The sequence below is a fragment of the Aquarana catesbeiana genome, linkage group LG07 (assembly GCF_042186555.1).
Source record: "Aquarana catesbeiana isolate 2022-GZ linkage group LG07, ASM4218655v1, whole genome shotgun sequence".
Taxonomy (NCBI): domain Eukaryota; kingdom Metazoa; phylum Chordata; class Amphibia; order Anura; family Ranidae; genus Aquarana; species Aquarana catesbeiana.
This window is the reverse complement of record NC_133330.1, coordinates 322,658,577-322,670,644: the sequence shown is the minus strand read 5'-3', so window position 1 is coordinate 322,670,644 and position 12,068 is coordinate 322,658,577. Positions and strand designations below refer to the sequence as shown.

Sequence of the window (12,068 nt, the reverse complement as noted above, 5' to 3'; positions counted from 1 at the left end):
ACATCTGTCCCACCACTTTAACCCCCTGCACATCTGCCCCACCACTGTACTACCCTGCACATCTGCCCCACCTCTGTACCCCCTGCTTATCTGTTCAACCACTGTAACCCCCTGCACATCTGCCCCACCACCGTAACCTCCTGCACATCTGCCCCACCACTGTAACCTCTTGCACATCTGCCCCACCACTGTAACCTCCTGCACATCTGCCCCACCATTGTACTACCCTGCACATCTGCCCCACCACTGAACTACCCTGCACATCTGTCCCACCACTGTAACCCCCTGCACATCTTCCCCACCACTGTAATACCCTGCTCATCTGCCCCACCTCTGTACCCCCCCTGCTCATCTGTCCCACCACTGTAACCCCCTGCACATCTGCCCCACCTCTGTACCCCCTTGATCACCTGTCCCACCACTGTAACCCCCTGCACATCTGCCCCACCTCTGTACCCCCTTGATCATCTGTCCCACCACTGTAACCCCCTGCACATCTGCCCCACCTCTGTACCCCCCTGCACATCTGTCCCACCACTGTAACCCCCTGCACATCTGCCCACCACTGTACTACCCTGCACATCTGTCCCACCACTGTAACCCCCTGCACATCTGCCCACCACTGTAACCCCCTGCACATCTGCCCCACGACTGTACTACCCTGCACATCTGTCCCACCACTGTAACCCCCTGCACATCTCCCACACCACTATAACCCCCTGCACATCTCCCACACCACTATAACCCCCTGCACATCTGTCCCACCACTGTAACCCCCTGCACATCTGCCCCACAACTGTACTACCCTGCACATCTGCCCCACGACTGTAACCCCCTGCACATCTGCCCCACCACTGTAATACTCTGCACATCTGCCCCACCTCTGTACCCCCTTGCTCATCTGTCCCACCACTGTAACCCCCTGTACATCTGCCCCATCATTGTACCAGCCTGCTCTTCTATCCCACCACTGTAACCTCCTGCACATCTGCCCCACCACTGTACTACCCGGCACATCTGCCCCACCACTGTACCCCCATGCTCATCTGTCCCACCACTGTAACCCCCTGCACATCTGCCCCACCACTATACTACCCTGCACATCTGCTCCACCTCTGTAACCTCCTGCCCCACCACTGTAACCCCCTGCACATTTGCCCCACCACTGTAATACTATGCACATCTGCCCCACCTCTATACCCCCCTGCTCATCTGTCTCACCACTGTAACCCCCTGTACATCTGCCCCATCATTGTACCACCCTGCTCTTCTGTCCCACCACTGTAACCCCCTTCACATCTGCTCCACCAGTGTACCCCCTTTCTCATCTGCCCCACTACTGTAACCCCCTGCACATCTTCCACACCACTTTAACCCCCTGCACATCTGCCTCACCACTGCAACCCCCTGCACATCTGCCCCACCACTGTAATACTCTGCACATCTACCCCACCTCTGTACCCCCCTGCTCATCTGTCCCACCACTGTAATACTCTGCACATCTGCCTCACCACTGTAACCCCCTGCTCATCTGTCCCACCACTGTAACCCCCTGTACATCTGCCCCATCACTGTACCACCCTGCTCTTCTGTCCCACCACTGTAACCCCCTTTCTCATCTGCCCCACTAGTGTAACCCCCTGCACAACTGTCCCACCTCTGTACCCCCTGTACATCTCACCCACCATTGTACCACCCTCCTCATCTGCCCCACCACTGTAACCCCCTGCACATCTGCCCCACCACTGAACCCCCGTACCTCAATGCTCTTCTGTCTCACCGCTGAACCATCTTCTCATCAGCCTAACACTGAACTTATCTGCTCATCTGCCCCACCACTGTACCTCCTGCACATCTGTCCCACCACTGTTCCCCCTGCTCTTTTGCCCCACCACTGTAACCACAGGTGTGCGCAGCCTATTGTATTAGGGTGTGCACCTCCAAAGCTCCAACACATATGCCTTTGTGACATATTAACCGGCCTCTTCCCCACTCGTCATCCTAAAACAATAGGGGGAGCAGGTGAGCACACAGGGGGACCTGGGCAGCAGAAAGAAAAGGAACTGGGACAAGAAGGGTGGCATACATTGGTACCAATCCCCTGTATTTTCCTCCCATGGCAGCTGAATATCGGCTGGGGAAGAGGAGGAGAAGCCTACTTTTAGCTGCTGCAGAAAAAAATACAGATGGGCCCTTAATTTCCACTCCAGCCGCCTATCCTGTCCAGGTTCTGGGGGTTGGCAAGTAAGGATCACGGCTTACCTGTCACCTGCCCACAATTGATGGGTTGCCAACTCCAGGATTAGGGTGTGCCCAGGCACACCTGGCACACCCCTTGCGCATGCCTATGACTCTAACCCCCTGCTCATGTGTTCCACCGATGTACCTCCTTTCGCCTCTGCACATCTGCCCCACCTCTTTCCCACCTGTAATACCAGGGGGCCACTTATCTTATAAAAATAGCAGTGAGATCATCACTGTCCTGTACAGAGAGCAGAGCTGTAGAAGGGGACCAGCAGGCTCCACCCACTACAGGCTGCCTGAAGAAAACTACAGGAGGGGGCGGAGACAAGACCAGTCACCATGCACAAGGAGAGAGAGCAGCAGTGAGCGAATAAATGAGCCCAATAGAGCCTCAGGTTCTGTTTTTGAAGCCTCATGCTTAATAAAAAATAAAACCCTGATTGGAATCCATGTGTCTGGCGCCTTGCATGTAGATTAGGGGGCCGGATGCATGGATAAGGGGGGGGGGGGGACCGTGCACCCTGCTTTATGGGCCGCCGCTGCCAGTCACCCTGTACAAGGAGAGAGAGCAGCAGTGAGCGGTCTTTATTACAGGAAGCTCCTGCACAGAGGGAAAGTCTCACACTGGATTACTGCACAAATCTGGAAGAAATACACAAAGTACACCAAGATTCAATAAGAATACACATTCAGCAGTGGCGGTGCATCCATTAAGGGCGCACGGGCACCGCCCCCTCTCTCCAGCCATCCCCTCTATGTATCAGTGATAGATTCATGCACAGCATGAATCTATCCATGGCCACCGCTGCCACCCCCTATTCAGGTGTCCGGCCCCTTTTACAGAGGCGGGAGGTGCTTTTTTGAAGCACCTGATTAGAGCCAGCGACTCTAATAGACTTCAAAATAGGGAGGGCTCGTGGCGCAGAGCATTGCGCTCGGAGTCCACCCAGATGTGTTAGAAAAGCAAAAGAATATTCGCTTTTCTAACACTGAACCGCCTCTCAGCCAATTAAGAGGCGTGGGTCTGTTACCCATCCCCTTTTTGGCTGAAGGCACAAGCGATCCCATTGGCTGCCTAACAGAAGGCAAGAAGAGACGCACAGAGGACACAGGAGCCGCCGCCTGACCTGCACTACCCGTCCCACAACTCACCGCCGTCACCAGCTGCCTGACCCGCCACCATGATGGGGTAAGTTCTGGGCAGACAGCGAGCGAGTGGGTGTCACAGTGGCTGCATATGATAGGTCACAGTTGGCTGCATATGATGGGCACAGTTGTCTGTATATGATGGGCACAGTTGGCTGCATATTATGGGCACAGTTGGCTGCATATAATGGGCAAGGTTGGCTGCATATGATGGACACAATTGGCTGCATTTGCTGGGCACAGAGGCTGCATATGATGGGCACAGTGGCTGTATATGATAGGCACAGTGGCTGCATTAGCTTGGCACAGTTGGATGCATATGATGGGCACAGTTGGATGCATATGATGGGCACAGTTGGCTGCATATTATGGGCACAGTTGGCTGCATATAATGGGCAAGGTTGGCTGCATATGATGGACACAATTGGCTGCATTTGCTGGGCACAGAGGCTGCATATGATGGGCACAGTGGCTGTATATGATAGGCACAGTGGCTGCATTAGCTTGGCACAGTTGGATGCATATGTTGGGCACAGTGGCTGCATTTGCTTGGCACAGTGGGCTGCATGTGATGGGGCACAGTGGGGTGCATATGATGGGCACAGTGGCTGCATTTGCTGGGCACAGTTGGCTGCATATGATGGGCAAAGTAGCTGAATTTGCTATGCACAGTAAGCTGCATATGATGGGCACAGTGGCTGCATTTGATGTTTTTATTTCAGTATTTTTCAGTTCCTTTTCGCCCCACCAAACAAATTTGAGCACTAGCCGCCACTGGTATTCAGACAATATTGACTTATCCCGCTTTAAAACATTTATAGAGCAGAGATGGGGAAAAGCGAGGGGACAATCCCAAATATAGCCTATCTGAGAGCATGACAATGCCAAGGAGATATAAGATACCTTCCAATACCTTCCCCATGACCAGTCAGTATGGACATCTGGAGAAGCTGCAGAGCACCCATAAGACAGAATTGGGGACATTTACTAAAACTGAAGCACTCAGAATATGGTGCAGCTGTGCAAAGTAACCAATCAGCTTCTAATTTCAGCTTGTTCAGTTAAGCTTTGACAATAAAACCTAGAAGCTGATTGGTTACTCTGTAGAGCTGCACTAGAGTCTTCTGTCTGCAACAGTTTTTAGTAAATCTCCTATGATGTCTACAATCATACTTACTGTGATAGGTGCACACTTACCGCCGATGGTATGTCACATGACCGTCTTTAACCTCAAACTTGTGGAGGAGAGCCTGACCATCGAACAAATGATAAAACTGCTCAGAGCCAACTTCAAACAGGCCGGGACCACATCGCAGGAGACTGCCGGACAGCCAAGGGGGGAGACGGCCTGTGGAATATATGAACTGCATAGGTATGGAGAGTTCGATAGATACCAAAAGATAGATATATATAGAAATAGACAGATAAAGTGTAAGTAAAGGCGGTTTTGGATACAGTGCAGAGGGATTAGAACCCCAGTCAGGTTTTTATTTCTGTTTTTGCCCCCATTAGGGAGATTCACTCTCTCCATTTATCCTGTTTACCATCATAATTGAAAGTGAAAGTAAAAGAAAATCCCAAATTTATGTTTGACACGAGAACAGTAATAGAGGGGAAATCTTCCAATGGGGACACCTCACTTTGGATGGATTTCCTCTCACTTCCTGCTTTGGATATGGGACAGGAAGTGAAGGAAAAATATCTCCAATGTCACACAGATGCCAAAGAAAAAACTGATAGAGGCTATAACCCTCCCTTACTCTATCCAAAAAAAAAAAAGTTTTGCTTTTATTACACTAATGCCCCATACACACGGTCAGATTTTCCGATGGAAAATGTGTGATAGGACCTTGTTGTCGGAAATTCCGACCGTGTGTAGGCTCCATTGTACATTTTCCATCGGATTTTCCGACACACAAAGTTTGAGAGCAGGATATAAAATTTTCCGACAACAAAATCCGTTGTCGGAAATTCCGATCGTGTGTACACAAATCCGACGGACAAAGTGCCACGCATGCTCAGAATAAATAAAGAGATGAAAGCTATTGGCTACTGCCCCGTTTATAGTCCTGACGTACGTGTTTTACGTCCCTGCGTTCAGAATGATCGGATTTTCCGACAACTTTGTGTGACCGTGTGTATGCAAGACAAGTTTGAGCCAACATGCGTCGGAAAAAATCCTAGGATTTTGTTGTCGGAATGTCCGAACAAAGTCCGACCGTGTGTACGGGGCATAATAAATAGATTGATTATATAGGGATAGCTCAATAGATAGACAGATCAATAGATAGATAAATCAATACTGTATATATGGAGAGAGAGATATATAGTGTACAGCAGTAGTTTCTCAACCCTGTCCTCAAGTAACCCCAACAGGACATGTTTTGGGAATTTCTTTTAAATAGCTGTCCAAAATACCAAGCCATTGACTCTGATTTAAAGCACATGTGCAAGATAAAGGAAAACCTGAAAACATGGCCTGTTGGGGGTACTTGAGGACAGAGTTGAGAACCACTGGTGTACAGGACACTGGGGATGTGTCCTGGATGGCAGGTATACTTCCCAGTTATTTGGGTTGTGATCCCTTTGGGGTGGGGGGGGCGACAAATTACAAACCATGATTACAGTGAATTTGGTCCCAAAAGGGTTAACCCAATCTGCAACTTTTACAAATGGCTTACTCATACCTCCCAACTTTTTGAGATGGGAACGAGGGACACCTACTAGAAAAACATGTAGGCATAGGACACACCCCCTGCCACGCTCTTTTAAAAGTGAATTTTTTACCACTACTATTCCATTATTCTGTTTTTTTAAATTTACAAAATGCATCAATTTAGAAATTGGATGAAAGGTTTGACACTGGGAAACACTTTTTGAAAGAAAGATATTGCATTTTATATACAACTATATAGTTCAGACCAAAATGAGGGACAAATGAGGAGGAAAGAGGGACAGAGGGACATTGTTCCATGTATAAATATGTTCCATATGGATAAATACGGATAGATAGATGGATAGGAATAGATAGATAGATACCGGTATCTAGATACAGATAGATAGATAAATACGGATGGATAGATAGATAGCTAGCTAGATACGGATAGATACAAATAGATATAGATGGATAGATGGATATATGTCTAACCTGTGACATGCACACTCATTGGTGTAGCCAGCTCCTCCACTGTCTCGAACAGTTTCTTGTACCCTCCGGCGGGGTGCTCCACCCTACAAGACATCTCAGGTTATCTATGACATCGGGGTTACATTGGAATATTCTTAAAGCTTTAGCCATGTTAGAAAAATCATATACAGACCACAAATAGTATTTCTAGGAGGGTTCTTTTGGCTACGTTTCTATACAACACCAGAGACCCCAACATGGCCGGCTTGTGTTGGGTACTAGAACTATAGATAGGCATCCCTGATGATTGTGACATGTGGTTTCTCTAGAGGTAAGCTCTTTTGATGGAGTGTTATGTGCTCAGTGGGAATTGCTAAGACTGCGGTGAGGTAACGTTTTTTGATCCAGTGTTATGTACTCTGTACTATATGTTTAATGTCTGATTGATCTATATAATGGCATGTGTACCTTAAAATATGAGATCATATACTGGGAATGTAAAGGTTCTTATGGAAAAGAGATGACGGTTGCTAGGTGATGATATATACCCCAGTAACCCCTTTACATCCCAGTAACCTGTGACAGAACTGTCCAGCACCCAGCTTGGGTGCCTTCATCAAGATATAGCTTCCTCCAGTCTGGAACCAGGAACCAGGTATTTTAGATGAATATTGCACCCAAGAATCTAGCCAACACTAGCTTAGGTGCTCTGGTACTGGAACTTTTTTTGTAAACTCACACAGAATTTATATACCACACAGAAAGAGCTTGATCATGTTTTGCAAACAGTAAGATAATTAACTAGGTTAAGGAACAGCCAACATAAGCATAAACTAAGTAAGCTAATCAACATAAGCATAGAACATCCCACAATGGTTCGATAACAAGGTAAAGTGGTCACAAAATTGATCACGTCTCCAAGGGATGATCAGACAGAAACAATAGGTGACTCAATTAACAATGGAGATGCACACCTAGGAGGCACACAATGAGGAAATTATACAATGGAAGAAAGACACTTAACACATAACACCTTAAACAGATTATATCAGGAGACCCCAGAATCAGGTTACTTTGAGCTGATGATATTAACATCTGCTGTAAGTATCACAATTTAAAGCAGTCATTGCTGGTTATGGGCATAGAGGCCCTAAATATGGATCTCGGCCTAGATTTCCAGAGTCTGTGTTTTGGGGAGACAATCCCAAATCCAAAGCAAAACCAGTCCAAGGGTCCCACAGGTACACTCCTCCCTTAGAAGAGTAGTGTTCCCTTAAAAGCCAGGGCCCATAGTCAGTAGGTAAGAGGCCACCCTGTAGTCCCCTACAAAAGCCCCTGTCCTTGCTGGGTCTGTCACATGAACCCATATGTGCAGTGGCAAAAAGCTGGGCTTTAATACCCACACACCGCACACATGCATCAATTGCAGGCATGTACTGGCCATCGGGACTACCGGGAGTTTCCCGGTGGGCCGATGGCTTAGTGGGCCAGTATCAGTGACAGCCTGTCAAAATAATGGATGCGCGGCCCACGCAGCCATTATTTTGAGCACTGCTGCACTGCCCAGAGCCGGCCCTACCATGCTACCGAGGCGGCAATTCAGGAGTGGACTGGGTCGGGATGGTGCTTCAGTGTATTACTGCTTCTGTTTCCGGCCCGCACACCACCTGTTGCACAGAGCCGATAGGCTCTGCTGCTGCAATAGTTGTCTGAAAGGTCACGCTGGTGGGTGGGGACAGAAGTCCTCCGACGGCCGCTGCATCCTCCAGAACATCCCTGGTGTCAGTGTGTGGGCAGCGGCTCGGTACAGGCAGCTGCCCTAGAAGAGGGGGTTCGCACACTACTCTGTTCAGCTGTAAATGAGCCAGCTTGTGACACACCGCTTCCCGCCCCTCTCTCCCTGCCTGTGCTTTACATCGATGAAGAGCAAGAGGAGCGGGAAGATTAAACAAGTAGTCGACAGCCACATTAAAGCCCCTCCTGTACCGAGCCGCTGCCCACACACTGACACCAGGGATGTTCTGGAGGATGCAGCGGCCGTCGGAGGACTTCTGTCCCCGCCCACCAGCGTGACCTTTCAGACAACTATTGCAGCAGCAGAGCCTATCGGCTCTCATTCAAGTGAGTGAGCTGAGCACTGTCACTGTGACCAGACCCGGACCCTTTTTCTGCCCCCTCCCCTCTCTCTCTCCCTGTCCCCCTCTCCCTCTCCCTGTTCCCCTCTCTCTGCCCCCTCCTCTCTCTCTGCCTGTCCCCCTCTCTCTCTCTCTCCGTGTCCCCCTCTCTCTCTCTCTCCCCCTGTGTCCCCCTCTCTCTCTCTCCCTGTCCCCCTCTCTCTGCCCCCTCCTCTCTCTCTGCCTGTCCCCCTCTCTCTCTCTCTCCCTGTCCCCCCCTCTCTCTCTCTCTCTCTCTCTTTCCGTCCCCCCTCTCTCTCTCTCCCTGTGTCCCCCTCTCTCTCTCTCCCCGTGTCCCCCCCCTCTCTCTGCCTGTCCCCCTCTCTCTCTGCCTGTCCCCCTCTCTCTCTCCCTGTCCCCCTCTCTCTGCCCCCTCCTCTCTCTCTCTCATCCCCCTCTCTCTCTCCCTGCCCCCCTCTCTCTCTCTCTCTCTCTGCCTGTCCCTCCCCTCTCTCTCTCTGCCCCCTCCACTTTCTCTCTCTCTCTCTGCCCCCCTCCACTCTCTCTCTCCCCCTTTCTCTCTCTCCTTGTCCCCCCCTCTCTCTCTCCCCTTGTCCCCCCCTCTCTCTCTCCCTGTGCCCCCCCTCTCTCTCTCCCTGTGTCCCCCCCTCTCTCTCTCTCCTTGTGTCCCCCCCTCTCTCTCTCTCCCTGTGCCCCCCCTCTCTCTCTCTCCTTGTGTCCCCCCCTCTCTCTCCCTGAGCCCCCCCTCTCTCTCCCTGTCCCCCTCTCTCTGCCCCCTCCTCTTTCTCTCTCTTTCTCTCTGCTCCCTCTCTCCCTGCCCTCTCTCTGGCAGCAGACGACGTCGGCAAGTGATATGCAGCATCTGGTAACAAGCAATGGTTCCCACTGATTCTGCATTCTGGTGAGTTGAACTATTTCATTATGTATTACAATGTAGTAATAGAAATAATGTGATTTGATCATCCTGACACCATATTAAGCATGGTGTCAGGATGTTTTCACTGCTAGCACCAGCCATTCACCCGACAAATCACCCCCACCGCTGAATTCCCCGTCAACCCTGAGACTACCTTCCCCCCCGGTCCTTGGCAAAATTGTCCCTGAATGGCAGTCTGGAAATGTGGTCACCCTACCGAGGGGCAAGGTGTCAATTTTCCCCCAGGTTGCTCTGATGGCCCATACAAAGGCCGCATCGCTTCCCTCAGATCCATCCCAGACTCAATAAGTATCCATATTGCGCAACTGCGTATAGTTTTATATACTGTTTTTGTGCATGTTTGCAAAATTAAAGTGGGACGCTCTGGGTGAAGTCCAGCGCCAAATTTTTGTCCCAGTCCAGCCCTGATTAATTGGCAGGCTATGTTTATGTGCTGGGAGCATGCCCCCTGCGTGCTCCCAGCATAAAAACTGAGCTCCCAAAAACAGCTCTTGGTCCCACTCAAAAACATTGGTAGCCAGTGGGACTGGGTCAGGGACGGAGCCAGTGGTGGGGTCGAGAGCAGGGTCAAAGAGGGCCCCATCAGGTAGGCTGTATGGGGCCTCGTGATTTCTAACAGTGGCCCTGGCAGTGGTAGTCAAAGATCTTAATATGGTGGGCCTCAAGGGTGGCTCCAACATCACCAAAGAGCCACACATAAAGTTCAGAGAATATTCATTCTCAGAGGCAGCAGACACACAACAGGATATAGTAAAAGATTATGGCTATGATACAAGAGATAGTCAGAGACTGTGTGTGATTAGGGGGCATTGGGGGGGGGGGGGTATTGCAGAAATCACACAGAGCCTGAGTAGCTTGAATTATGTATTGCAGAAAGTTCCAACAAGGTATAACTTGGCCTGGCGAGTGGGCACAACCATCCAGAGTCATTTATGAAATCCGTAGTAACAATACTTTAGCTTCACTGGATGCCAACTGCTTCTGCAACGAGGAGCGGGAATGAGGCCTGACCAGTCCGACCCAACTGGGAGGTTTCCTAATTGGAGAGTAGCGTAGTCCCTGCACTGTCCCTACTCCCCCGGATTTTCTCCCTAACACTAGATACTGTCTCTAACAGACGGGGCACCTTTCCCTATGCTAACCACTCACAGAATGCTTGCCAAGTCAGGGGGGCCATGCCTTAAATAAGCAGTGGCCTCACCCAAGATGGCTACTAGGGTCACGCAGTGCACCAGCATCCAGTTGGACAGCTGCTCTGTCGATGACCCAGGAAGTCATAGAGGAATCAAGTTCCTATCAACTTCTTCTCCTTTCTGTATTGCCGCTCAAGTCATGTGCCACCTACAGAAGGGAGTACAGACAGCACCTGCCTACATGTGCACATGATACAAGAGATGGTCAGAAAATGGACATGAATACAAGAGATGGTCAGAGACTGTGGACATGAATTCAAGAGATGGTCAGAGACTGTAGACATGATACAAGAGATGGTCAGAGACTGTGGACATGGATACAAGAGATGGTCAGAGACTGTAGACATGATACAGGAGATGGTCAGAGACTGTGGACATGAATACAAGAGATGGTCAGAGACTGTGGACATGAATTCAAGAGATGGTCAGAGACTGTAGACATGATACAGGAGATGGTCAGAGACTGTGGACATGGATACAAGAGATGGTCAGAGACTGTGGACATTAATTCAAGAGATGGTCAGAGACTGTAGACATGATACAAGAGATGGTCAGAGACTGTGGACATGGAAACAAGAGATGGTCAGAGACTGAGGACATGATACAGGAGATGGTCAGAGACTGAGGACATGATACAGGAGATGGTCAGACTGTGGACATGGATACAAGAGATGGACAGAGACTGAGGACATGATACAAGAGACAACATTGCAACGTTGTTCACAGGGGAGATACAATGTAACATTGTTCATAGAGGAGACAGAGAAAGAATGTAAAAATTGTTTCTTTTGTATCTTTTCTGTTTCATATTTCTGCAAATCAACGTAACCTTTTATTATGGTGGCCACACACGCTTCAATTTAATTATCTGATCGATGTGCAATTCAATCAAAATAATCGATTTTGCAAACATATGAATGGCCATAACTTCCCTTCCAATAGATTTAGACTACATTTTGGTAGTACTGAGATACTGTGTTCATGAATATGATCGTATTTTGATTAACCAGAGTATAAGATTACTATCAGAGAGGTGATCAATAATTTATGATCATAAATTATGACTGTTTCTTAACTATAGATTGAAACCCACTTCCCAGTGTGTGGAATATTGATCAAATAGGTTGTTGATTTTAGCATTCCTAGCAGAAGAGATCATTTGTAAAAGGAACTGATTATTTATTGGAGCGTGTATGGCCCCCATGTACCCTTATGCCGCGTACACACGGAATTTCCAACAACAAAACCGTGGATTTTTGTTCGAAGGATGTTGGCTCAAACTTGTC

General features: G+C 49.1%; 1 protein-coding gene across 1 annotated transcript in view; it reads right to left on the bottom strand.

Moving 5' to 3' along the window:
• Positions 1–12,068, bottom strand: part of RPE65 (retinoid isomerohydrolase RPE65) — a 53,911-nt gene that overhangs the window by 37,892 nt on the left and 3,951 nt on the right. The window contains exons 2-3 of the mRNA XM_073593763.1: positions 6,539–6,621; positions 4,588–4,738 (exon numbers count right to left, since the gene is read on the bottom strand). Coding sequence (XP_073449864.1) covers positions 4,588–4,738; positions 6,539–6,621 — 234 coding nt within the window. The remainder of the gene's footprint in view (positions 1–4,587; positions 4,739–6,538; positions 6,622–12,068) is intronic.